General features: G+C 57.3%; 10 protein-coding genes across 10 annotated transcripts; 5 read left to right on the forward strand and 5 right to left on the reverse strand.

The window, feature by feature from the left end:
* Nucleotides 1-1,446: 1,446 nt before the first annotated feature.
* ISF_05406 (hypothetical protein) lies at nucleotides 1,447-1,830 on the forward strand (the record flags this gene model as incomplete). Its single annotated transcript, XM_018849011.1, has 1 exon — nucleotides 1,447-1,830. One exon carries the CDS (start codon nucleotides 1,447-1,449, stop codon nucleotides 1,828-1,830), a length of 384 nt encoding a protein of 127 aa, XP_018703582.1.
* A 161-nt stretch (nucleotides 1,831-1,991) lies between these two features.
* Nucleotides 1,992-2,988, reverse strand: ISF_05407 (Phosphoribulokinase/uridine kinase; the record flags this gene model as incomplete). The annotated part of the gene is made up of 2 exons (XM_018849012.1): nucleotides 1,992-2,584; nucleotides 2,652-2,988. 2 exons carry the CDS (start codon nucleotides 2,986-2,988, stop codon nucleotides 1,992-1,994), a joined length of 930 nt encoding a protein of 309 aa, XP_018703583.1.
* A 1,266-nt stretch (nucleotides 2,989-4,254) lies between these two features.
* On the forward strand, nucleotides 4,255-7,683 carry ISF_05408 (peroxisomal hydratase-dehydrogenase-epimerase; the record flags this gene model as incomplete). Its single annotated transcript, XM_018849013.1, has 8 exons — nucleotides 4,255-4,413; nucleotides 4,612-5,038; nucleotides 5,109-5,908; nucleotides 5,978-6,403; nucleotides 6,570-6,724; nucleotides 6,806-7,261; nucleotides 7,326-7,430; nucleotides 7,497-7,683. The coding sequence occupies 8 exons, from the start codon at nucleotides 4,255-4,257 to the stop codon at nucleotides 7,681-7,683; spliced, it is 2,715 nt and encodes a 904-aa protein (XP_018703584.1).
* A 658-nt stretch (nucleotides 7,684-8,341) lies between these two features.
* On the reverse strand, nucleotides 8,342-10,481 carry ISF_05409 (phosphoglycerate mutase; the record flags this gene model as incomplete). Its single annotated transcript, XM_018849014.1, has 2 exons — nucleotides 8,342-10,376; nucleotides 10,447-10,481. The coding sequence occupies 2 exons, from the start codon at nucleotides 10,479-10,481 to the stop codon at nucleotides 8,342-8,344; spliced, it is 2,070 nt and encodes a 689-aa protein (XP_018703585.1).
* Nucleotides 10,482-12,110: 1,629 nt separating this feature from the next.
* On the reverse strand, nucleotides 12,111-13,675 carry ISF_05410 (hypothetical protein; the record flags this gene model as incomplete). Its single annotated transcript, XM_018849015.1, has 3 exons — nucleotides 12,111-13,128; nucleotides 13,192-13,321; nucleotides 13,387-13,675. The coding sequence occupies 3 exons, from the start codon at nucleotides 13,673-13,675 to the stop codon at nucleotides 12,111-12,113; spliced, it is 1,437 nt and encodes a 478-aa protein (XP_018703586.1).
* Nucleotides 13,676-16,189: 2,514 nt separating this feature from the next.
* On the forward strand, nucleotides 16,190-17,507 carry ISF_05411 (GPI-anchor transamidase precursor; the record flags this gene model as incomplete). The annotated part of the gene is made up of 2 exons (XM_018849016.1): nucleotides 16,190-16,719; nucleotides 16,829-17,507. 2 exons carry the CDS (start codon nucleotides 16,190-16,192, stop codon nucleotides 17,505-17,507), a joined length of 1,209 nt encoding a protein of 402 aa, XP_018703587.1.
* Nucleotides 17,508-17,731: 224 nt separating this feature from the next.
* Nucleotides 17,732-18,592, reverse strand: ISF_05412 (hypothetical protein; the record flags this gene model as incomplete). Its single annotated transcript, XM_018849017.1, has 2 exons — nucleotides 17,732-18,505; nucleotides 18,581-18,592. 2 exons carry the CDS (start codon nucleotides 18,590-18,592, stop codon nucleotides 17,732-17,734), a joined length of 786 nt encoding a protein of 261 aa, XP_018703588.1.
* A 1,600-nt stretch (nucleotides 18,593-20,192) lies between these two features.
* Nucleotides 20,193-21,106, forward strand: ISF_05413 (LPS-induced tumor necrosis factor alpha factor; the record flags this gene model as incomplete). Its single annotated transcript, XM_018849018.1, has 2 exons — nucleotides 20,193-20,572; nucleotides 20,689-21,106. The coding sequence occupies 2 exons, from the start codon at nucleotides 20,193-20,195 to the stop codon at nucleotides 21,104-21,106; spliced, it is 798 nt and encodes a 265-aa protein (XP_018703589.1).
* Nucleotides 21,107-21,755: 649 nt separating this feature from the next.
* ISF_05414 (hypothetical protein) lies at nucleotides 21,756-24,043 on the forward strand (the record flags this gene model as incomplete). Its single annotated transcript, XM_018849019.1, has 4 exons — nucleotides 21,756-21,770; nucleotides 21,860-22,654; nucleotides 22,713-22,970; nucleotides 23,024-24,043. The coding sequence occupies 4 exons, from the start codon at nucleotides 21,756-21,758 to the stop codon at nucleotides 24,041-24,043; spliced, it is 2,088 nt and encodes a 695-aa protein (XP_018703590.1).
* A 444-nt stretch (nucleotides 24,044-24,487) lies between these two features.
* Nucleotides 24,488-25,386, reverse strand: ISF_05415 (Cyanovirin-N; the record flags this gene model as incomplete). Its single annotated transcript, XM_018849020.1, has 3 exons — nucleotides 24,488-24,594; nucleotides 24,675-24,811; nucleotides 24,908-25,386. The coding sequence occupies 3 exons, from the start codon at nucleotides 25,384-25,386 to the stop codon at nucleotides 24,488-24,490; spliced, it is 723 nt and encodes a 240-aa protein (XP_018703591.1).
* Between the last annotated feature and the right edge of the window lie 406 nt (nucleotides 25,387-25,792).

The raw sequence follows: 25,792 nt of genomic DNA on the forward strand, positions 1-25,792 counted from the left end.
CGGCAGCTTCTGTTATCGGGATATGTTATTAGGCCATCCCTTGTCTATTGTTTTTTGGTAGCACCGTTTGGTATCTCAAAAGTCATGTTATAGTTTACATGTGGAAAGAACACATGGGGTTCTTTCCAAGTGGCTCCTCAGTTATGCAGGCACTTTCTGCTCAGAAGGATTTCACAATAAATCCTCCCCTTATTCTTTTCATTTAGATATATTTAATTTGACCCTTGTCTTCATCGTTCCACTTGGCTTTTTTCCCCCTGATCACATACATGCTGTACATACAGTACCTCTGGCAGCTCGACGGCCAGCCACTGTAACTGCATTGGTGACGGACCATGCAGCTCCACAGGTTTCTCTGGCGCGTGTCGCGTTTGCCCAGGTATCCAGGATACCCAGGTAGCTCCTGCATCTACAGCGTCCGCCACTACCAAGCTTCGTCCGTGTCCTCGGAACGCCCATCTTCTCAATGCACCAGCTTTGCTACATATAAAGTGCTTGCTGGGCTCATCTCCAATCCCTTCCCGACACAAAGCATTCGCATTCGACATGCCACCGCCATCCGCAACAGAGCGGAACCGAATGAAGGCGTTTGTAGAACAAACTGGCAACCATCGACAAGGCTCGCCTCAGAAGAATCGGCGCGGCGACCAAAGCCCGGATACGGCATTTACCGAAAACCTCGAGAGTCTCAACATAATACAGGCTAGCAGCCAATATGCCAAGGCCCAAGACAACGCGTTATACGAGAATACACGACCAGCTTCAGCCCAGAGTGGCGATGGCCGTCCTGCGCATTTTGGTCACCTCTTCACCGGGTCCGAACTGTCGGAGGGATTTATGAGGTCTGGTCGCTCTACGCCGACGAGTCAATCCAATAGAAGGGTACCAGTCAAGCATGTGTCAAAGGCACCACCATACAGACAGGAATCGAAAAAACCATCGCGAATTACCCACGGTGGAGCCTGCAGCGTACCGACAGTCGCAGTTGGAAATAATTTCCGCTTGATTATGACAGAATCGCATCAAAACAACGTTGCCGACATGAAGGATGGATTTTCGGCGGCTGGGATAACCCATAACACGAGATACCCCCAAAGCCCCGTGCGAAACAGCAATCGATACCACAACCGTCACGATAACCCCCCTATGGTTCAAACAAATCCTTCTCGTAAGCGCGAATCATTGATGCCAGCACCTCAAGTAGAGGAAGAGGCCCGGGGCCGGACGCAAAGTCGAGCGAGATTTGATGTCCCGTCACCAGGCTTTGCTGATAGTGAGGATGGCGCCCGATCAGTGAACGACAACGATGACCTTCAGATGACACCACGAGGCAAGCATTTGCCGATGCGGAATAGGGTACATTATGCACACTCACCAGCTAAGCAGCCCGGGGACCGAAAGAGGCGTCGCAAGAGCTTGGACTACGACGACCAGGCACTTAACACAATGGAATATAAAGAGCTTCTAGAGCAGCCGTTTGACTTTGACCCCACGACAGCGACGCCATCGGGCAACCCCGGCGGACACAGTGGTGATGACAACCAGAGGCTGGCGCAGATGCGACATATGGGAAGCGCGGAGCAGCGAAAATTCTTTGGGGACATGTCGGTGGAAGAGTGGGAATCAGCGGGAAATTGGTTTTCAGAGCAATTTACCGGCATTATGCGAAGACTGACGGCGGCGCGGCAATCAAAACGGCATATTGTGGATAGCTTTGAGCTCGAGGCTGCTGCACGCGAGGCAGAAGTCAGACAGCGGTCAGATAAGATTGACGAGAAGCTTGAAAAAATGCGCGAGGATGGCATGAAGGTTGTCGGAGGTCGCAGCTGATTGGGGATGCTTGTAAAACAGAACATTGTGCTGGGTGTGTTACGAGCAATGAGCTACGATGTATGATGATATGACAGAGACAGCTATGCTGCCAGATGAGGGGCAATTTGCTAAGCTTGTACATATAAAGGTAATGGAGAAGAGGCTTCTGAAGAGTGCTGTCACGTCTGCACCACGTGCTTGACACATCGATCACGGCCTAATACCATGCGTAGCTGGCAGCCGGGGCGATTGGCAAATATGCCCGATCGAATGCCATCGGTATACAACTCGTATGCGGGATAATAACCATCGACAAATTCAATGACCTGATCCTTCGTCATGCCGGCGTTGGGGTCGCCCAGCGTTTGGCGGAGGTGGTCCTCCTGCTCGGCGCGCCAGGCGTAGACAAACTGGGTGTCCTCGGCGTCGATGTGCACGAAGACGTCTAATAGGTCCGTCAGGGCGTCGTAAGCGCGCAAGTTGCCGTTGACCAGCAGCAGGTGCTCGAGCGCGTGCTGGCGGAGCGTGCGGCTGCCCGGCGCGTCCCGGCGCCGCCCGACCTCTTCGTCCGGCAGGGCGCGGAAGCCGACGGACCAGCCCTCGAGGATCAGCACGTCGACGCGCGGCGGCTGCTCAACGGGCAGCCAGGCGGACTCGGGGCGGCGGTCGCCGCGGCCGTGGAAGGCGGCCTTGTCGTACTGCGGGATGGCGGCCGGCCGGCCGCGGATGAGCTCCGTGAAGACACGGACGGCGAGGGCTACGTCATGAGTGCCTGTGGGGGACGGTTTTCTTACTCAGTCTTGGCGGCAGGGCGACTTGCGTGTGGTGGTTCTTCGTACCTGGCTCGCCGCGGTGCTGGACGAGGGCGTTGTCTGGGTGGCGCGCGGCGAGGGCGGCCTGCTCGTGGCGGGGTAGGTAGAAGTCGTCGATGCTGCAGACGACGGCGCGGACGCGCTCGGCGGCGAGGGCAGCGGTCAGGGCGGCGACGAGGGTGGTCTTGCCGGCGCCCTGGATGCCGTTGAGGCCGACGACGAGCGGGGGTGGAGAGGGCACGGCGGCGGTGGAGGCATGGTCGGGGTCTGGTGGTTGGTGATGGCGGGCCCGGTGCGCGGCGAGGTGCTCGAGGATAAAGGGCACGCAAATTGGGGCCTTGTCATCCACAAAGGGAGGCGGCATTCCGGGCTATCTTGGTTTTGAGCCGCGCGCAGGTGATATCTGGGCGGTTTGAGGTTGACGACTCAACGACATGGTGTGGTGGGGTGATGAGGTAGCGTTTTGGATATAGGCGACTTGGTAGCCGGGCCCGGAATTGTGGGGTAATGCCGATGGAAGGCGATTGGTAGCGACTGGAAACACGACAAACAGGGAGGAAGGAGTTGATGATTTTTGCGGGGGAGAAGTGATGGCTGTTTTCTCTGAATGGATTGGACGGTATCGGAATGACGGGATCTGGGGAAGAAGGGAAAGAGGGAGGAATAACGGGTAATGACGACGGTGTGTCGGGAAAGGAATTAAAATCAAATAACTAAAATATGCATAATATGAGGACGGCGGAATTTCCCAATATGGGCGCAGTTTGCTATTCTCCGGTCAGGTGCATGGCTAGGTAGGCTGGTTGCCGGTCTGTACTGGTAATAAGCGACACATGTAAAAAGCGCTACCTGGCAACCCCAACTCTAGGTAACTTAAGTACGGATTACGGATACAGGCCGTACGGCAACCCCAACGGTATTGTTGCCACAGACTCAGGCTGGAGGATGTGCTGATGATGTAACCTGGGCTCATTGGCCCGGGGTTTTCGTGGGCGGGCGGAGCTTTCGTTGGCTGGGCTGGGGTAAGAGGACAACGGAAGGTCGGATGCTCGCATGGCAGCGGTATTTTTTACTTTATTTCTATTCTCTAAAAGAATGTGTAATAGAAATTTAACCAGTAGATTACATACATCAAAACCCCCTCATGCATCTACGTGCAACCTGTCACGGACGCATGCTCATGGTCGACTCGTAGCATGTGAATACAGCTCCCCCAAAGGCCGCTAGGAACAGCGCCCCCGAACCGGAATGGGCGCCCCACAGCAGTCAGTTCTCCCCTCGGTACCCGCTTCAACCTTGTGAACCGAGGCTTTCGCTGGCTCTCTGGCTCTCTCTCTGTCTCGCTGGGTTTCGCTGGCTGGCAATGTCGCACGCCAAAAAGCTTCCGCATTCGCCTATGTTTGCTTTAAGAAGCCCCCGCGACCTCTCACATTCTCCCTTCCCGATCGCCGAATCTTTTTCTCTCTTCCCTCTTCTTCCTTTCCTGCTATCTACCTGCCTTTATCCTTGATACCCATTCCTCCCCGTTTGTCTCTTGTGGTCCATCTTGACTGATCCCCTCCAAGAGAACAGAACTGGACGTCCTCATCACATCCTCCTCCCTTCCTCACACCCAAAATCCCATTACATCATGTCTGAGCAGCTGAGATACGACGGCCAGGTCGTCGTCGTTACCGGCGCCGGCGGTGGCCTCGGCAAGGCCTACGCCCTCTTCTACGCCTCCCGCGGCGCCAGTGTCGTCGTCAACGACCTCGGCGGCTCCTTTACTGGCGAGGGTAACTCTGCCAAGGTACGTTTCATTTTGCTTTTGCACAATTCGTCTTCTGCTGCTGGCCCGCGCGAAAATCTTCGGGGACCCGGTTCGTTGCGCCACAGCGCCCGCACTTCGCAACCGGGTCACCTCGGGAGACTCCCACCCGATTTGCGACGGCCAACAAAGAAAACACCCCCCACGCCGCCCTCACGGCTAACTCGCTTATTCTTTTAGGCTGCCGATCTCGTCGTCGAGGAGATCAAGGCCGCCGGCGGCAAGGCCGTCTCCAACTACGACTCGGTCGAGTTTGGCGACAAGATCATCGACACGGCCATCCAGGCCTACGGCCGCGTCGATGTCGTCATCAACAATGCCGGCATCCTCCGCGACACCAGCTTCAAGAACCTCAAGGACCAGGACTGGGACCTCATCATGCGCGTCCACGTCTACGGCGCCTACAAGGTCACCCGCGCCGCCTGGCCGCACTTCCGCAAGCAAAAGTACGGTCGCGTCATCAACACCGCCTCGGCCGCCGGCCTCTACGGCAACTTTGGTCAGACCAACTACTCGGCCGCCAAGCTCGCCCTCGTCGGCTTCACCGAGACTCTTGCCAAGGAGGGCTACAAGTACAACATTCTCTGCAACGTGATTGCTCCCATTGGTATGTCCGGCCTGTCCTTTTTCCCCCTCCTGATGACGAGAACCTGCCTGCTAACAACCCCGGTTCTCAGCTGCGTCTCGCCTCACCAGCACCGTCTTCCCGCCCGAGCTCCTTGAGGCCCTCAAGCCGGAATTCGTCGTGCCTGTCGTCGGCGTCCTCACCCACAAGAGCAACACCGGCGACACCGGCGGCATCTACGAGGTCGGCGGTGGCTTCGCCGCCAAGCTGCGCTGGCAGCGTGCCGAGGGCCTGCTGCTCAAGCCCGACGCCTCGTACACGGCCAGCGCCATCATCAAGAACTGGGACAAGGTCGTTGACTTCTCCAAAAACTCGACCTTCCCCGCCGAGCCCAACAACTTCATCGACCTCTCCGAGCGCTCCGCCCAGCTGCCGCCCAGCGAGCAGGGCGAAAAGATTGACTACACCGGCAAGGTCGTCCTCATCACCGGTGCTGGCGCCGGCATCGGCCGCGCCTACGCCTTGGCGTTTTCCAAGGCCGGCGCCTCGCTAGTCATCAACGACCTTGTCAACCCCGACTCGGTCGTCGAGGAGATCAAGAAGGCTGGTGGCAAGGCTGTTGGCGTCAAGGCGTCGGCCGAGGACGGCGAGGCCTGTGTCAAGGCTGCCATTGATGCTTTCGGCCGCATCGACGTTGTTGTCAACAACGCCGGTATTCTCCGTGACAAGGCCTTCACCAACATGGACGACAGCCTGTGGAACCCCGTCTTCAACGTCCACCTGCGTGGTACCTACAAGGTGACCAAGGCCGCTTGGCCCTACTTCCTCAAGCAGAAGTACGGCCGTGTCATCAACACCACCTCCACCAGTGGTATCTACGGCAACTTTGGCCAGGCCAACTACTCCGCTGCTGTACGTTCTTCTTTAATTACCTGCAAAGTTGCCAATGAGCCCCTAGAAAAAAAAACTAATAATTCCTAGAAATGCGGTATCCTCGGCTTCTCCCGTGCCCTTGCCATCGAAGGCGCCAAGTACAACATCTTTGTCAACACCATCGCCCCCAACGCCGGCACCGCCATGACCAAGTCCGTCTTCACGCCCGAGATGCTCGAGTCCTTTAAGCCCGACTACATCGCGCCCCTCATCCTCGCCCTCTGCAGCGACGTCTGCCCCGACCCTACCGGCGGCCTCTACGAGGTCGGCAGTGGCTGGGCCGGCAAGACCCGCTGGCAGCAGGCCGGCGGCCACGGCTTCCCCGTTGACGTCGCCCTGACCCCCGAGGAGGTCCTCAAGAACTGGAAGGCCATCACCGACTTCGAGGACGGCCGCGCCGAGAACCCCGAGCGCACCACCGACTCCTTTGGCAAGATCATGGGCAACCTGGAGAACAAGGCCGGCAGCAGCAAGGTATGAGTTTGATCTTTTCCCTTTTTGTAGAAAATGTCCTATACGAATTTAGAATGAACATCAACACACTTGTATTTTACCATCACCACTACATCTCAACGTTTCGCATGTGAGGCATGTATGTTTTCTGATCGTATGCTAATACGTTTTTTTGTGCGAGTAATAGGGTGCCAGCGCTGCTCCCGCCAACGAGTTCCTCGCTGCCATCGACGAGGCCCTCAAGACCGAGGGCGCCCCCACGCCCTTCAAGTACGAGGAGCGCGACACCCTGCTCTACAACATTGGCGTCGGTGCCAAGGCCACTGAGCTCGACTACGTCTTGTAAGCCTATCCATTGACCACGAAGAGGGAAAAAAAAGAAAAAGAAAGCAAAAGCGCCTGTGCTAACATCTCCGTTCTCAGCGAGGGCGCCGAAAACTTCCAGCTGCTGCCCACCTACGGCGTCATCCCCGCCATGGCCGCCGACGTCGGCTTCTCCTACGACAAGATCGTGCCCAACTTCAATCCGATGACGCTGCTCCACGGCGAGCAATACCTCGAGGTGCGCAAGTTCCCGCTGCCGACCAGCGCCAACCTCGTGTCCAAGGGCCGGCTGCTCGAGGCCGTCGACAAGGGCAAGGCCGCCGTCGTCAAGACGGGCGTCACCACCACCATCGCCGAGACGGGCGAGGAGGTCTTCTACAACGAGATGACCGTCTTCCTGCGCGGTGCGGGCGGCTTTGACGGCCAGAAGAAGCCGGCCGACCGCGGCGCCGCCACCGCGGCCAACGTCCCGCCCAAGCGCGCCCCGGACCACGTCCATGAGGAGTATGTGCACCCGGACCAGGCCGCCATCTACCGCCTGAGCGGCGACTACAAGTACGTTTTCTTGACACGACCCCAACTTCTCTACTCGCTTGGGACTGACAGCTCTGTGAAATAGCCCCCTGCACATCGACCCCTCGTTCGCCAAGATGGGCGGCTTCAAGAAGCCCATCCTGCACGGCCTCTGCTCCTTTGGCATCGCCGGCAAGGCCATCTACGACAAGTACGTTCTCTCTCTGGACTTGGCAGCCCTGCCCTTACACCTATCCCGTACTAACCAACGCCCCAGGTTCGGCCCCATCAAGAACATCAAGGTCCGCTTCGCCGGCACCGTCGACCCCGGCCAGACCGTCATCACGGAGATGTGGAAGGAGGGCAACAAGGTCATCTTCACCTCCAAGGTCAAGGAGACGGGCAAGCCCTCCATTGCCGGCGCCGCCGCCGAGCTCATCTCTGCCGACAAGAGCAAGATTTAAAGGAAAAAAACAACTACAAAACAACAAAAACAGACTACATGATGTCATGGTTGGATCTCATCTGATATCAGGAGGGACAAGCATCCGGTCACCTCCTGGTGTATTATAGAAATTGGAGGGACTTGGTTTTTCATTTGTCTGGTCATGTATGATTTCACCCAAGAGCTAGTAACGAGTCTTGATTTCATTCTTCACATTAAGATTGTGGCTTCTTTTTGCTTCGTGACCCATCAACGACGCCGTCATCTAAAAAGACAAAAGCGAGAAGCATCAGCCACGGCTTGTCTTTATACATAGACCTGCGCTGTATCAATTTCTGCGCTTGTTCACATCGCTGTGGAAGTCCTGCCCGTTTCCCAACCCATACATACCGCTCTCACCCGCCATAGACCGCCAACTTTGCCCTTCTCACACTAGTCTTAGCAAATTGCGCCATTGGTTTGCGATCTCATCAATGTCGCCTCCTAGACAAAAGACGCAAACAAAAAACTCCTGCATGCGCCGACGCGTGCAAAATAGATGATAATGAACAACAAGAAAATGAAAACAAATACAATGCTTGCTAATGATTATGCCTCAGCGTGTGAGCCTCGGATGTTGTGAATTAGAGTATAGAGTAGAGTGGGGAGCAGGGATCAGGGATCAGGGAGAGCAGCGCTCAAAGAGGGCGTTCGTTGACCGTCCAGCGGCGCTTAGTGTGGCTCATGTCGCGAAACTTATCCGCGTCGCTTGGCGGTGTCGGGCGGCCCCAAAGTCCGCCGAGGCCGCCGCCCAGGGGCGTAGCAATGACCTCCTCGGGCGGCCCAATCACGTCATTGTTGTCCAGGCTCGTCTGCAGCTTGATGGGCCCGGCAAACATGGGAGTCCCCGGCGTCACCGATCCGGGCGAGTCGACCGCGCCAAAGTTGCCAAACGGCGACGGCGCGTGCACGGGACCGCCCGACGACGTGCTGTAGCTGGGGAAGGACGGGAAGTCGGACGCAAACATCGACAGCTTCTTCTCCTCCGCCGCTGCTGGCGGTGGCGCCGCGCTGAAGCTACCAAAGTTGGGCAGGACCGCGTCAAAGGGGTTCGAGTCCTCGTCTAGGTTGTCGTCCATGAGCCGGAGAGAAGACGGTGCCGGCGCCCAGAGGCCGGTGGAGTTGCTGTTCGAGCTCGGGGGACGTCCAGCCTTGACCTCGTTGTTCAGGCTCGAGCTGCTGCTGTTGCTTCTCGTGCTCTTGCTGCGAGCGGCAATAATGTTGCCCGCGCCGTTGAAGGCGCTCCGGATCGACTTTTGTGACGACTCTCGGCGCGCCATCTTCTCGACCGCGGCACTAGCGGTAGGGGCGTCTGCCATGGGGAAGGCATCGCTGTTGTAAGTGAATGGGCTGATGACTGCACCGCTGCCGTTGCTAAACGTTGATGTGCGGCCACGCGCGTGAGGATTCCAGGCGTTGTTTGCCGAGGCAGATCTTGCGGAGCTGGGCGTGGAGGCAGTAGAGTGTAGATGCTCCGTGGTAGCAGATGTTCTTATCTCGTACAGATCGTCGACGGCGACCAGGGACTGGGCCTCGGCTTCCTTGGTAAGCTCGTCGCGCAGTCGCTCGTAGTCAACCAGAGGCCGTCGCTGGGCCATGGTAATAGAGGCGATACTGACGTCCATAAGCACGGGTTGGTGAGTGATGGCGCCCATCAGAGCATTGCAGCCCGCGCCGTGCGATACGAGAACCAGGACAGTCTCGATTTCTTCATCGTCGGTGGCGTCGAGCGTGTGGTCTCCGTCCGAGTTCATAGTCGTGACCATTTCTGCGGCATTGTCGGTGTTGGCGTACCAGTTGACCATTTTCCGCAGTCCTTTCCTAAAACGCTTGTGCATGGAAATCCACTCCTCTCCGAGCTGGCCGCCATCGCCAAAGTCAAGCGGCTCACGCATAGAGTCCCATTGGAAGTCTACACTGACACAAGTATCCCTGGCGTGGGCCACAATACCCTCAGGTATGCTGCCAGCACCGGGAACCGGGGGACTGGGCCTCGGGGGGACGTAGCCCTTTTTGGGAGTCGTGGTGCTGGGCAGCGCAGAAGCTAAGGACGCGACGCCAAGAATGGGACTGCCGTTGTCCTCGGCGGGGGATTGAGGCGCGTCGATGGGGCGTAGCTTAGGTGACTGCCATAGCTTTTGTGTGGGCGGGGGAGGCGGTGGTGGCTCGTCGAAGCTGTAGAAGCTGTAGTCTTCGCGACGTAGGAGTTCGGCTTTGGCACCGCCCAGCATGAGCGCAGGCCCAGGCGGCGGGGTGATCATTTCAAAGTATTCCGGAGAGAGCCATTCGCCGAGGAAGGAGTCTATACGGAGTACGGCAGTCTTCAGCTTGTTGGTCTGACCCTTGGCGGCATGGGGAGGGACGATAATGTCGGAGGGTTTGTACATGGATTCGGCCGGGAGCTGAGCGAGGCCGGAGCTGATACCGACGGAGGTCTGGACACATCGGAGGAAAGGAGAGGTATGAATAACGATTCTGAATCTTCTGCGCTTGAAACCGGGCTTGGCCTCGTTCTTAACCTCGTGCTCGAGCTTGGCCTGTTCGAGGATACCGCCGATGTAGTTGCCGACTTGTCGAGCTTGCTGCAGACCAGAGAAGGTTAGGGGAGGGTCGTAGGGGGTGGGAGATGTGAGGTGCCATTTCTTGTCTGCGGCATCGAGGCGGTTTCCATGTCTGTAGACGGCTGGTTAGAAGGGGAGCGGTGCGCGGGGAGCGGCTAGAGGCAGGCTGGAGCAGAACGCACCGGACGACAAAGATGTGTGAGGGTGGTGCGACCATGATTCCAAACTGGAAGCAAGTGCGCCAAGGATGAGTTGGCCGTTGGCTGCTAGAATTGCTGAAATAGTTGGGCGATAGAGTAATGAGGTCGATGGTATACGGAGTAGCGTTCGTTGCAGGCGAGCGGGTTTATGTTGTGAGCTGCCTCCGAGACAGACTAGCGGCGCAGGATGGCCGGAGCTCAAAGAGGTCGTCGAGCAAGCAAAGGTTGCGCAGCGAGGAGCACAAGCCTATGAGAGATGGTGTAGCTGGTGAGAAGCTTCGAATGCCGTTCCTGCGGCAGTCTGGTGAGCGGACGTGCGCAAGCTATGACGATGCAGCGAGGCGATGAAGAAGAGTTCTGCCGGGTCGAGTTGGGGTGGGTGGATGATGGGTGATGGATGGATGGATGGATGGTGGCGTGCAGCGCAGGCAAACGAGGTGGTGGTGGCTTCGGCTTGTCGGGGAACGGAGTTGGAGAACAGAACAAACACCGGCGTTGTTTTGATGGGATGGAGGCTAATGAGAAGCTGGGAGGTGTGGGATGATAACAAAGAGGCAACGGCAATAAACAATAGAAGGATGGAAGAAGGGAGGGGGGAGGCCACGAGGGAACAAAAAACGTTTCACGAGGGGAGGCGGCGGGAATGACTGCGACAGTGAGGGGAGCAAGCAAATAGTGAAGAATTATTGGTATATTATGTATTATTTATGACGGCCTTGTTTTTGAATTAACCATTTGTCTGGATAGTTGTACCACTAGCCGGCTCCGGTGATGGGACTTGTCCAGCTTCTTCCTATCCGATTACGAAGGACCTCGTTCTCTGTAAGCAGGCGTCAAAAAAGTATTGCGTATCCGCATGTGACACTTGGATTTTTAATTGCAGCTTTCCCCTCTTCATCCATTGTCGCCATCAATTTATCTGGGCCGCTCCATCGGCTCCCCAGTTAATTCTCCATACCTTGACTTGGATTTGCTAGGAATCGCCCACCACCAAGCCAAGCAAACCGACTAGTTAGACACGTCTATCTACCAGTAGTTACAAAAACAAAGAGCTTGCCTTGTGACATGAAAAAAAGCCCAGGAAAAACAGCGAATCCATCCTCCTTACTTGATCCTCTGCAACACGTGGACTCGTGCATTTCTGCCGTTGGATTCGCCCTAGCCGCTCCCCGTGACTATGCGTTGGCAAACTATATTTTTCCAAGACAGACCCTGAAAAAAAGTAGCAAAATATTGAGCCTATTACGTAGCAGTCGCGCCATCGTCCCGCATGTGTTTGCTATGCTATAATATTGCAGGGGATGCGCGCATATAACCATTACTCGAATGAACCTCGTTTGCGGATGTCCCGCATAGAACTACACGATGAGTACATACATAGATATATATGACCATATACTCTATCGACATGGCACCGGCATGCACATCTCAATTTTGCGGAACAGATGTGGTTACATCGATTTAAAGGTGTAGTCAATCGGTTGTAATTAATAGTCAACAGAAGACGATATGAAAATAACTGCAAAATAAAATATGCCCTAAACGTCATGCCAGGTATACGCAACTCCTACCCGTGAACCATTATTTCCAGAAAAGTCACCCAAAATGCACTTGATCATTCCTCTTTTTGTCTCTTTTTCACTTCCTCATTGCCTCCGGTCCGGATTCTCCTCCGGGTTTGCCGCCGCGTCTTTTGCCCAATCCTGCTGCCGCGGCACCGGGCTCTCCATTTCCACCGCATCGCGCACGTCCGGCTTGTACCCCAACTTCTTCGTCTGCGAGCCATCCATCGTCGGAGACAACGGCGGACTGTTCATCGTCGCCGCCACCTCGTTGGCGTGCAGCTCCTGCGGCGGCAGCTCGGCCCAGCCGCCGTGGTGCGGATGCGGCGGCGGCGGGCTGCCGCTCCCGTCGTGCACCGAAGAAAAGTACGTGAACTGGCTCTGACGATTCGGGTCGTAGGGCGTCTGGCTGACGCCGTCCCACTGCTGGCTGACGCTGCCGTCAAACTGGCTCTGCGTCATGGCGGGCGAGTACATGGGGGCGTTGGGGTAGCCCCCGCCGCCGCCGGGGGTACTCTGGGCCGCGGCGAGGCTCTCGGCCCGGCGGGCGGCGTCGGCGGTGGCGGCGGCCTTCCTCTTGAAGAAGAACCAGATGAGGCCGATGATGATGCCGATGCCGGCGACACCGCCGACGGCTATGCCCGCAATCGCGCCGGTGCCAAGGTCGGAGCTGCCGTCGGTGCCACGGTCGCTCGAGGGCGAGGCGGCCGAGGTTCCGCTGGAGCCGGGCTTGGTGTTGTCGCTCACGCTGTATTGCTGGATGTTCGTGTACGCTTTGCAGTCGGGCGAGGGGAAGGCCAGCGGGCAGCTCTCGTGGAAGCAGATGGAGGGGAGCGAGTTGTTCTGAGGGGGTGCACACTTGTTGTTGTACTTGTTGTTCATGAAGGTGTCGAGCGTGCTGGCGTCGCTCTCGCTGAAGCCGTGGTACTTGCTGGATAGGGAGAGTTGGCGGATAAAGTAGGAAATCTGGGTCTGGGTGAGGTTCATAAACTGGTGGACGTAGGCCGGCATGAGTGTCTTGTACTCCTCGTTGAGAAACTCCTCGGCCTTGGTACAGCCAAAGATGCGGCCAAAGGCGACGTACCAGTGCGTAAAGAGGGTGCTAGACAAGCATGTTAACGCTGTACATAACAGGCGGACAAGCAGGTGGGGGACCGTGACATACTACTGGTTGGTGCCTTTCGCGATCTCAGCCGTCGCGGTTTTGTTGTCGAGGAAGTCTCTCAAAGGTTTCATGCCACCGCCATCCGTCCAGTTCATGGCCGCGGCATTGCCGTTGAAAGCCGACGTCTTGTCTAATACGCGAGGGTTAGCATCTGTGGGCAGTGCAGGCCCGTCGATGATGGTGAATATCTCTTACGGCTCCCATCGAAATGCCATCCTAGAAAGATGGCTTCGCCTTTGTATGAGCCACTTCCGAAGATGCCGCTGTCGTTTTTGTTCTCGCCACCAGCTTTTAGCAGTTCGTCCCCGCCGGCGTATGCCAGCGCGACGATCTTGGTCATGAGCTTCAGCTGAGTCGTCTTGTTATTCTCGCCATAGTTCTCCTTGGCGTAGTAGTCGCAGATGGGCGTCCCATCAGGGCGACCGGCTGATACAGCTGGCTGGACCGCCGCGGCCAACAGCAGCGCCGCCGTGGAGAGGAGCATTCCGAGAATGATGCGACTTCTGGTGGAGGGAGAAGGCGGGCGATCTCTCTATATCTCTCTCTGCACGACTTCAAGTCTCGAAAGCCCTGTTGCTGGAGGGGTAAGAGCGATAAAGAGAAACACAGTACGGGTGTGCTGGGTATGGCTGGGTATATGTATGAACCCCCATTTGCTCCCTACGGAGTACACTGCATGCATGCAGGTAAGTACCAGTAGACACAAGTTAGGTAAGGTAGGCCCGAAGCAACAAGAATGAACTCCCCATGTTCAGCGCCACTCCATGCGCGCTGCAGCAAAGCAAACCGGGGGGGGGGGGAAACCCTTACGCAGACAGACACGCAGGTATCCTTCCTTCTCCGCAGCAACAAGAGAAAAAGAAGAAAAAAAAGAGGACTAGGAAAATATTCTTGGCCCCTGTCTCGTCGGCCGGCCCCTGGAAAAGGCTCTGATCAGCGAGCTACAGCGCTGAACCAAAAGTGAGGCTCTCTCATTATTCACGTTGGCTGCCACTTTGGGCAGCAGACGGGGGAGCGAAACTGGAGACGACCAACCAGGCTGACAACCCGGGCTGAGCTGAACGGATACTTCCCTGTAGATTGGTTACAGCGGACCGGCCATTGGATTCACCGATGAAATACGGAAAAGAACCCTGCCGGATGTGCTAGGGCTCGTTCACGAGGCAAGGCTTCTCGCCAATCGCTTGACCAGGTTGGCAAGAATCCAGAGTCCAGAGTCCAGACGCAGCGAGGTGGATATGACCTGCAGTGACTGCAGAATGCGCTGGCCTGCTTGTCTCACCCAGCCGGATGTTTGTCGGTATTGAGTAACTCTGTATTTTTAGCCGAGACCGTGGCATTCATTGCTCCCCTGACAAGAATCCTGGCCGCCTTCCAGGCCCAGGTCAATTAATACCGGGCATCATTATACACACGCTGTACTCCGCATTCCGTATAGTTTATCCGTCGGTTTACTCTTAGAGCATCTCTCTTTTTCATGCCCGCAACTTGGTACCTACAGCCCAAGATTCCTTTCACAACGCATGAGACCGAAATGCGACACCGAGGAAGAGGTTGTTGCAGTCGACCTCCCTTTCCGCCCAGACCGCATGCACCGCACCCAAGACACCCCCTTACGACCACACCATCATCATGGTTGAAATTGTTGATTGCCAAGCTCTGGAAAGGCTGCGGGTGGAAATTTGGTGAGGGATGTCAGCCCGCAGACAGCCTCGTTAGCTAGCTACTGGTAGGGTGGCCCCGGTGGCTACGAAAGACGGGACGACGGGCACAAAATGATGGATCTTCAGCTGTCGATCATTTTTTTTTACCGAGCCTCGTGGGATTCTCTCAAAATCGTCTTACAGGTAGGTGCTCGAAATTCCGCTCCTTGAGGAAAGATATCCGTAGAAAATGCCGGGTCAAGCTTACAACGGATCATAAACATATGCACCTTTCCGCCCTGTGATGATCCTTGAGACCGCTTCCGTAATGAACTGATACATCGTAGTTACTATTAATCTCGTTTAAACGAAGCGATGGCATTGCTCAAGGATGCCAGACCTGATGCACCCCGACAGCCATCGCATGGCCGCAGTTCTTGGCACCGCGCACTCCGAGAGGGCAGGAACAATAATTCGTAACATGTTCAGATATAAGATGCGACCTGGCGCAGCCACAACACACAGCCGACAAAGGTTCCTCCTTATTTATGAATTATGCATGCGTGGCTGGGTCCTGGATGTCGCCGCTCTTGGGGCCCAATGTGCTACAATGGCTGAGTTCCTGGCGAGGCATACTCGATAGCTGTGCTACTGTAACCGCCCCTCCTTGTCCTCTATTTAGACCAGTCTCTTATTTTTGGGGTCGTTATTTCATAGCTTCTTGAATACGGAGCATGAAAGTCGGAAATATGAGAGTCGCCAAGGTCACACAAAGCTCGACGGTGTGTTTCGAACTCTGCTTGCCTGCCGGCATACGAATGAATACGTAGCAGATATCCATTGTTCATCAACTGGGAGAGAGCCTCAGTATTCCTACCGAAACCAGTGATTCTGGGGCTGGCAGTAGTGGTCTAAGAAAATATTGCGCCGTCACTGCTAAGGGGACGGGCCGCCTGTTGCGCACCCATACACACTGGTGATGTTTTTAAAGTTGCACGCTGCTAACAGTGCTCCTTTGGGTCATCTAATAAGGATCTCGGCATCTGCCAGGTACCAAGTAAGCGATGAAGCATTATTTCCGGAAAAGTCAATGCAGACCTCACGATTGGCGCTGTGCTGTTAAGTTTAGTTTAGTTAGCACTGGCGGCGCGAGCCTTCAGCCAAGATCCCCCTCTCCACACATTTGTAAGCTGGTTCAACGACCACTTACTTCATCACGGTCGCCACAGACCTCGACACCCCTGAACAAGACCAATTCCAAACCCCCATCAACCGACATTTCACAGCGCCGCCCCTCCGACTGCGATCCTCCTTACCGTCTCCAGAGTCCCCTCCAACGAACTCGATAACGCGCGATGAAGTGGGAGGCGGGGCTGCAGGCCATCCTGGCCTCGCTCCTACTCGCCAGCGGCGCCCTCGGCGAGCACACCAGCAACTGGGCCGTCCTCGTCTGCACCTCGCGCTTCTGGTTCAACTACCGGCACCTGGCCAACGTGCTCTCCATCTACCGCACCGTCAAGCGGCTCGGCATCCCGGACTCGCAGATCATCCTGATGCTGCCCGACGACATGGCCTGCAACCCGCGCAACGCCTTCCCCGGCACCGTCTACAGCAACTCGGACCGCGCCGTCGACCTGTACGGCGACAACATCGAGGTCGACTACCGCGGCTACGAGGTGACGGTCGAGAGCTTCATCCGCCTGCTGACGGACCGTGTCGGCGAGGAGATGCCCCGCTCCAAGCGCCTGCTCACCGACGAGCGCAGCAACATCCTCGTCTACATGACGGGCCACGGCGGCAACGAGTTCCTCAAGTTCCAGGACGCCGAGGAGATTGGCGCGTTTGACCTGGCGCACGCGTTTGAGCAGATGTGGGAGAAGAAGAGGTGAGTTTCTTTTTTTTTTTCTTTCTTTTTTTTACCTTCTTTTTGCCAAAAGTTCCGCTTCCGCCTGCCCTGCAACCTCTTCTGTCTCGCTGCTGACTAGTTTCATCAGATACCACGAAATCCTTTTCATGATCGACACCTGCCAGGCCAACACTATGTACAGCCGCCTCTACTCGCCCAACATCATCGCTACCGGCTCCTCCGAGCTCGATGAGTCCTCGTACTCGCACCACGCCGACAACGACGTCGGCGTCGCCGTCATCGACCGCTACACCTACTACAACCTCGAGTTCCTCGAGTCGCAGGTCCGCGACATGAACAGCCAGAAGACGGTCGGCGAGCTCTTCGACAGCTACGACTTTGACAAGATCCACTCCAACGCCGGCGTCCGCTACGACCTGTTCCCCGGCGGCGCCGACGGCGCCCGCGGCCGCCTCATCACCGACTTCTTCGGCAACATCCAAAAGGTCGAGGTCGACCGCGCGCCGCGGCAGGACGGTGCTGCCCTCGAGGAGGAGCTCGAGGGCCTCAGCAGGACGATTGCGCTGCTGCGCGCCAAGGAGGCTGAGCAGGTTGCGGCGAGGCGCGCCAACGACTCCGCGGCGGCGGCGTCCGCCGTGCCGGTCAGCGCGCCTCCCGCGGATGTCGTCCGCGGTGGTCAGGCGCGAAAGGTCCAGGGCGCGACGGCGCTGACGACGGAGAACTGGCTCACGCGCAAGGCCATTGGCGCCACGGCGCTGGTGGGCTGCGTTGCGCTATGGGGGCTGGGTGCCTTGTTGGAAAAGTAGGGAAGGGTGTGACGACTCTTTTTGTAATATAGCACGATGCATTCATTATAAAGCAACAAGGCCTTGTTGCACTGGGACGGCGGGCGTTGCACTGTTTGGAAGATTTCTTTGTCATTCATATATTATACTTGGTTGGTCTTTTTGGGGAATTACACAATCAACTTTTTACACGTTTCAAAATAGGTCCCGCCCATGAACTGTGCGCTGGTGGCATGCATTCGCACTCAAGCCTCCTTTTCATATTCATGTCTCACCTTGAATGCAGCCGGTCCCTCCGGCATGTCCTGCCTTCCCAGCGGCGTAATGTCCAGCAGCGCAAACGTCGCCGACACCCTCTCCACGCCCCTCCCGTACGTCGAGTACGTGTGAAACACGCGCCCCTCCTCGTCCTTCCAGAAGACGCTGAAGCCAAAGTACTCGCCCGTGTACGGCCTGCGCCCCAGCGCCGCGACCTCGGCCCTGCTGCGGAAGTTGAGCAGGCTGCCCGGCGTGCCCGCGTACGCGCCCGCGCTGCCCTGGTCGACCGAGACGTGGAAGTCGCGGTTGAACGCGTTGTCCGGGTCGGCCGCGGTCGAGTACCAGGGAAACGTGTCCGTCCAGCCGCACCGCTCTTGGTAGGCGGCGAGGCGGGCGGGCGGCGCGCGCGAGACGCAGGCGAGCTGGGTGCGGCGGGAGCGCAGGTGGCGCGCGTCGGGGAGGGACTCGGCGACGTGGGTGCAGCCGCGGCAGACGTCACGGCCCTCGTCGTCGTCGCCGGGGGCGAACATGAAGTGGTAGACGATGAGCTGGTCCATGCCGTCGAAGAGGTCGCTGAGCGAGAGGGGGGCGACGGCGGCGGCGGAGGAGGTGGTGGCGGGGAGGAAGGAGTAGGGCTTGTCGATGCGGACCATGGGGAGCTCGCGCCGGGCGGCGCTGAGGTCGTCGGCGGCGCGCATGAGTTTCTTTTCCTTTTCGAGGAGCACTTTGCTGGCCTCGATCCAGTCCTGCTGGTTTACGATCTAAGTGAGGGAGAAGAGCATGTTAGGTTCCGGGGTTCCTGGTGGTGCAAGCCAGGCCTTGAGTGTTGTGCTCACTTGTGGAGACATTGCGACGTCGTTCAGTGACGTCGTTCAGTGAATTTATCGGCGAAGCTGGATGGTGAAAGCACGACTGGTGTGGTTTCGGAGGGATGACAACGACTTGTTGGTGGTGGGCAAGCAAGTCTATTTAGAAGCAAGGGTTGTCATCGCGTTGTAGACGCATCAGAGTCTGGAGGGGAACCCCATGAGATTTCAGATGGACTACGTATTTTTAACAGAATTCTGTTTCGTCTTTATATCGGCGGAAACTTGCCGTAAGCCATGTCGTCGGAAAGTGACCGTGAACCGTTTCGTCGGAAACTGGCCGTGAAGCGTATTCACGGGCTGGCTGGACACGGAAGCAGCCACCATCCGAATGCGGCAGTCTTGGGCGTTCATCCATCACATTGCCACGCACCACCTAAATAACAAACGAATAAGAGTTACGGGTTACTGGTGTTTTCTTCAACAGGCTTGAAGCCAGGGGTGCTGCGTGTATGCGCGAATGGAGGTGTTATGAACGTGGCAAACTGCCGATCTGGGTGAGAGTCGCCGACTTGACAGCAAGCCAGGCAGCAGGGCGAGCTACAGAGCTGTGCGAGGGTACGAGGGCATGCTGAATGAACGCTGAACAAAAAGACCCAGAGAAATATTTTGAAAATTCACGGACGCATACGCGGCAATCGTATCAATGTATCCATCCGCACGGAGCACGGATAACACGCCATTGATCGGAGATGAAGGAACATGATATCGTGTCGCCTTTGCGAACCACAGGAGAGCTGCCAGCGGCGTTCGGTTGGCCTCACGACCCGCAGCGCCTGGGGCCGCGTACTTTGTAACTAAAAAGGTAATATTGGCATTGAACGAGGCGAGGCAGCAGCTGGTTCTGCGAGCTCCCAGCCTGATCACTTTTAGCAGCCTGGGCAGTTAGCAGTATTTATTCATCGATACGAACACCGCAGCTTGGCGCGCACCTCTTCAAACCTGCCGTCCCGAGCTGCATGAAGCGCTTCGCTTCACCATCCGACGACCTGCATACGCCCTCTGCCTCTGCCTGACCTGCGACGACAATCAGCTGAAACAGACAAAGGAATAACTGGAAAAAAAAAATGCGAGCCCTTGTTGCTGTCCGAATATAGTATGGATACAACTGTATAACCCTTGAGTCAGCCCGACCAGCTGGACGCCACTTGACCAAGTGGCCTGGCCTGGCCTTGGGCAGCCCCAGCTAGCTCAACCTAGCTATCACAGCCCTACCAAAAAGACCCGTAAAAAGGCCCTCTTGGAATGCTCAGCCGCTCGAGTCTAAATTGCTTATTACGGCGCATGGATCAAGTTTTTGAATCCATCTTGAAGCCTTGGGGGGTCGCGGTAATAAAAAAAAAAAGTGTGTGTCAGTGGCAGTGGCGCATTTGGCACCCCCTTGGTGGACAGCTTGGTCAAAACCAGACTTGAAAGACCTGAAAGAAGAAAAAAAGGGACCAGACGCCCACTTCAGTTTGTTCAAGCAAACGCATTCCTCATTCCTCTCGTTTGCATCATCAATTTCTTTACCTTTCTTTTTCCTCGAGTTCGTTCATTATCCGTCATCGTCTTCCGGGGGCAATACCGCAATACCGCAACCATGAGCGAGCAACAACATCAGCAGCAGCAACCTCAGCAGCTGTACACACAGCAGCAACCTCAGCAGCAGCAGCCTCAGCAGCTGTACACACAGCAGCAGCAGCCAGCATCGCCCGCCCACGTCTACCAGCCGCCTGCCCACAGCCCGGATGCCATTCAACCGCAGGTCGAAAGCCATCAGGTCCTGCCTCCCAGCTACGACCAGGCCAAGCTGCCGCCTCAACAAGGCGTGCCCATGCAGGCTCCTGGCGGAGGAGGCCCCGGTCCCGCGACCGTCGTGCCGCTTCACATGCTCAGCGACGTCCCGCAGCCCATCGACTGCCCCTTCTGCCACCGTCGCACCATGACCGAGGTTCGCAAGGAGGGCAGCTCCATGCAAATGTACGAAGCATTCCCAATACCTACTAAAATGGCATTCTTTGGAGTTGTCTAAGAAGAGGGCAAAAAGAAAGAAGAAAAGAAACAAGGCTAACTAACAACCGCTGCTACACACACAGTCTCGTCGGTGTCCTCTTCTGCCTCGTCTGCGTCTGCCTCGCCTGCGTGCCCTGCCTTGCCCACTGGTTCGAGGATGTCGAGTACCGCTGCAATCAGTGCAGGAACTTGGTCGCGCGCCGGCGCCACGACGGTCCCCTCGAGGTCTTGGGGCCCCAGGTCACTGTCCAGTCGCAATACGGCGCCCAGCCGCAGATGAACGCCCAGCCGCAGCAGCAGCAGCAGACAAAGGGCGTGACCCAGCCTGGTGCCCAACCCCAGCAGTACGAGATGCAGCCGCAACCTCAGCACCAACAACCTCAACAGCAGTATTATGCCCAACAGCAGCAGCAACAGCAGTATCCTCAGCAGGAGATTCAGCCCGTCTACAGCCAACCCCAGCAGTATCAGCAGCAGCACCAGCCTGACCAAAAGCATTAAAATCGATGCAGTCGTTCATATGATACCTGTTATACCTTTTGTCTTATTATGTTCTTGATCACTATTTTACTTTCTCTGTGCTTCTTCCTTGGAGCTTGGTGGCAACACAATCGTCCCTAGAGGACAGTCGGCGCGTCATCTTGTTTTTTTTTTTAGCTTGGATACACATGATGCAGGGGCGTAGGGGGTGATATTCCAAGAGCAGGTGTATTAATGTTAAAATGGTATTCTCAATTGAAGAATGAACTTGATCCATTGTCAGCACAGCTCGAGTACTAGAGAGGGGTGACACCGACGGAACAGGCGCCATATTCCAACAGGTGCTGCAAACTGGTCAAGTTGAAGCAAGGAAGCATGTTAATCAATTCCCCGAAAAATTCAGTAAATTCGGCTCCGCTTGAGATACACGACGGACAGGTCATGTATGATTGATTGATTGATAATTGCTGTTTTGGGAAGTCTTCAAGGCCCCACACCTCATCCCAACTTCAAGTAATCAAGCCTGAAAAGATTGCTTCATCCAAACAACACCATCCATATCCTCTGCATCCCAAAGAAAATCACTAAAGACCCTATAACCTCATCAAGCAGTTTATTTCAATCAAGATGTCAACGGCATAGAAGCGAGACGCTCCGTAATGAAGGCAAAATGGACAGGTCCAAGGTACGGCAAGCTCATATCCAGATCAACACAATAACCTTGTCCAGTTGTGAGGTGTGACGACGGCTAATTCATCACCGAACCCTGACCAGGCGCCTCCCCTACAAAGTCTCTCCCTGCCATCCCGGCCCCTGACGTCCCACGCCATCGCCTGGTCGTCCGACGCAGAGCTCGCCGTCGCCACCTCCGACGGCATCCACGTCTTCCTCCCCGAATACCCGCGCAGCAGCGGCGGCGACGGCGAGAAGCCGCCCTCGGAGCGCTACGCCACCTCGCCCCAGTTCCCCGTCTTCCTGCAGACGTCCGGGTCCCTGCGACCGGACCCGGCCATCAACACGCCCCTCTGCCTCTTCGCCGGCGCACAGCCGCCACCACCACCGGCCAACGGACCCGGCGACTTCCCCGGCGTCGGCGGCGGCAAAATCACGGGGGCCGGTGCGTCGCTCGGCCAGGTCGTGCGCGTCGAGTGGTCGCCCGGCGGGCTCGGGGCCAACCTGCGGCCGGTCCTGACGGCACTGACGGGACACGGCGCCGTCACATGTTTCGGCGAGCACTTCGACCTCGGCAAGAGCGGCGGCGGCGCCAGCGGGGAGTCCAAGAAGACGCAGGTGCGCTCGTTTAAGAACTGGCGCATCCTCTGGGGGTTGGGGGCTCGGCTGCCGCTGCCGAGGGCCGGCGGCGCGGACGTTCAGATCATGGATGAGCGCATCACGTCGTTTTCGTGGGCCAAGGACTTACAGCCGGGGAGGGCGCTGTTGGCGTACGAGACGGACGACAAGCATGTCGTCGTCATGGCGGTGCAGTTTTACAGCCGGGACAGCGCACCGGACGAGAAAGGTTGGGATATCCGCGAGGTGGCGAGGTTTGACGCCAGCGGACCGCACGTGGTAAGTACAATATGTTATCTACATGATGCAGATGGGGTTAGCTGACTCTTGTAAACAGGCCGTGGATCCGTTGGATCCAGATTTTGTATCCTCAGGTTCTGCGTTTTCGCTGAAATGGAGCCCGTGGGTTACGTATCAAGGAAAGCAGACGGCGGTGCTTTCCTATATCGCAAACAACCATGTTGGATTCCGACGGGTTGTCATTGAGGAATTGTGGAAGCACGGCGACACGCCAGCCGTCAAGGTGGACGAACACGACATGAAGGGTCTTTGCCTATCCCTCTCAACCGATGCTTTCCTGGAATGGGAGAATACGGTAGGTGCAACGCAAAGTTACCAGGAAAGCATGACATGTTAACAAGCCGACAGTCTTGGAGCGATGGCGATGGTCCGCTCACCGTGCGTGGCATCGTTGCTTCGCCATTCGTCCTCTACCCCTTTCAAATCCCCTTCACAGACCCGATGAGCGCCGCGATACCGCGACACAAGACCAGTCTATGCTCAACCACCTACCCAAATCAAGACACCCCGACGAACCCCATCACAGGTCAGTCCCCCAACGCGCCGCTTCCACCTCCTCATGATTACCCTCGATCACAACTGACGGAGCAACCAACACAAGGCCTCGTCATCCACCACGCCGACCCTTCCCTGCCGCGGCCGCCCGTGCCGCACTACTCCCTCGTGCGGCAGTCCTGCACCGCCACCAACCAGAACTGGTTCCAAACCACCCTGCCCGAGGACGACACGCCGCTTCCGCAGTGGGCCGAGGACCTGGGCCAGCGCACTGTCCGGCGCATCCCCCTCGCCCGGGCCCTGCGCGGCAAGTACATCGACTCCTCCTCCGACTCCTCCGACCCGGAGCCAGACGATGACGACGAGATGCCTGACAGCACGACCGCCGCCGAGCGTCGCCAGACGGTCCACCCGCGCCGCTTCCGCCTCTGGGGCCTCGCCGCCTCCCCCGGCGACGGCTGCACCGCCGCCGTCGTCTCCCGCCACAGCACGCAGCACCCGAGCCGCCGCGACCGCGCCGAGGTCATGTTTGGCTGGCACGTGCCCCCCGACGGCGACGTCGCGGGAATCAAGACGGTGGCGTCACTCCCGCGCAAGGCATCGACGGAGGCGCGCGTGTGGGAGTGGCTGTACGGTCGCGGACCCGAGGTCCCGGGCACCACGCACGCGACGAGCATCCCGCTCGACAGTAACATGGTAGGCGGCGGCGCGCTGCGGCGGCAGTTTCGCGAGGTGCTTGCGCGCGTGCGCTGCGTGTTCTGCGACGGCGCGTTGCGGGAGACGGACGGCGGCGCCGACGCCGTCTGCTCCAACGGTCACTCCTTTGGCAAGTCTTCCTCCCTCGACGGCTGTCTCTTCGAAACTTCAGGCTAACGTGCATGTTTCAACAGCGACGTGCGCGTCGTCGGGCATGCCGGTCATGGCGCCGGGCATACTACGCGTCTGCGCGGTCTGCGGCCTGCGATGCCTGCAGGCGGCGGAGCTGCACCGACTGGCGAGGGAGCACCTCGGCTACGACGTGGTGCTCGACGCGCAGGCCGAGCTCTGCGGCGGCTGCGGCGGCAAGTTTATAGTTTGACGAGGCACGCGAGTCCTTCAGGCGAATGTTAAAAAAGGAAAAATCTACTTTTACTGTGAATGTGGTACAAATAGCTAGTAAGAACAGAACATCTTTCATATGAAGACAAATCTAAAGAAACAAAGAGTAGTACTTTATGAATCGAATGAACTGTATTTCCTTCTTGTCACCAACTTCGGGAAGACTTGTCTTGAATCTCTTCTCGCCATACTGCTTTCCACCCCCATACCGCCAGCGCCTCAAGTCTCATTGATGCCAGAGCTTGCGATATAGCGAGGGCTCTTGGTGCCCTGCTGCGCGCCGCACACCAGTCGCCCGCCAGCCACCCAGATACCCCGGCCGCCCTCTACCGAACCATCAGCACAAGTCCAAAATCTCCCTGAAAAACTGGCAAGCCTGCATAGATCTGTAAAGACCAACACGTACCTTGACTATCCAAAAGCAGCTCCGTAAACGTCGGCGCGCGACCCGGCGCCGGCACACACGCGCACCGCATCATCACCGGGCCGTCCGGGCCCAGCGCCTCAATACCGCACGGCCGGCACGTCTCGTCGTAGTTTCCGCTAAGCAAAGAACCAGTTAGCAGTCCCCTCTGAGTCCAATTCACTTGACAAAAAGAAAAGAAGGAAGGAGGGGAGGAAACCCAGCGCAGAACGTACCGCTCTTGAAAGACCAGTCGGCCGCCGACGTTGCCCAAGCACTGGTTCAAGTTCAAGCTCGTGAGCCACCACGTCCCCGTCGCCTCCTCCCCGTCGCGACAGGCCGCCTGCAGCGTCGAGTGCCCCCTCTTGCCACCGCCCAGCAGCGTGAGCAGCCGGCAGCGCCTCCCAAAGATGGTCGTCGTCGCCGTCCCGTTGCCTGCTCCGCCGCCGCCGCCGCCGCCGTCTGCCGCCACGACGGGCTTGTGGTTGACGCCCGGCAACCTGACCGCCCCGTCGCCGTGGGGGAGGACTACCCTGTTCTGCGAACCGCCGCCGCCGACATCACCATCGTGCTGGGAGGCCGCTTCGGGGTCGCTGCTGCCGGGAGCCATGGACGGGACGTACCGCCCGCGGAGGGGAGGAGGGAGTGCCGTGGCGAGGGCGAGAGCGGCGATGAGGGCCAGCAGGACCAAAGTAATGTTGGACGTCAGGTGCATAGTTTGCTGCGTTTTCACGATTCCCGGTAGTCTGTTTCTGTTGATGTCTCTGGGCTAACGTGCAGAGTGGGCGGCGCTTGTGGTGTCTTCCTTGCTGCAGTCGCTTCCCCTCGCCTGTTTGTTGTTTTTCTTGGTCTTATCCTCGTCTTGAAAAACGTGCTTGTCGGTCAGAAAGGAAGGGACTAATATTTAGGCCTGCTTTCTCCGTGTCTCTCCGAGGGCTTTCTTGTCAATGTTGTGTGCGTTTGGACAGTTGTAGATGTTTGGGAACGGCGCTCTGGGTGGAGGGGATGGGTAGAAATGAGTTTGCCCCGGATGACGTCCAGAAAGGGAAGGAAGCAACGAAGGTCTGCAATGGTAGCGGCCATGTGACCCAGTTCGGAGAGGTTCACGCAAACGCATTGTT

The sequence above is a fragment of the Cordyceps fumosorosea genome (genome assembly GCF_001636725.1).
Source record: "Cordyceps fumosorosea ARSEF 2679 chromosome Unknown scaffold_13, whole genome shotgun sequence".
In the NCBI taxonomy this organism is placed as follows: domain Eukaryota; kingdom Fungi; phylum Ascomycota; class Sordariomycetes; order Hypocreales; family Cordycipitaceae; genus Cordyceps; species Cordyceps fumosorosea.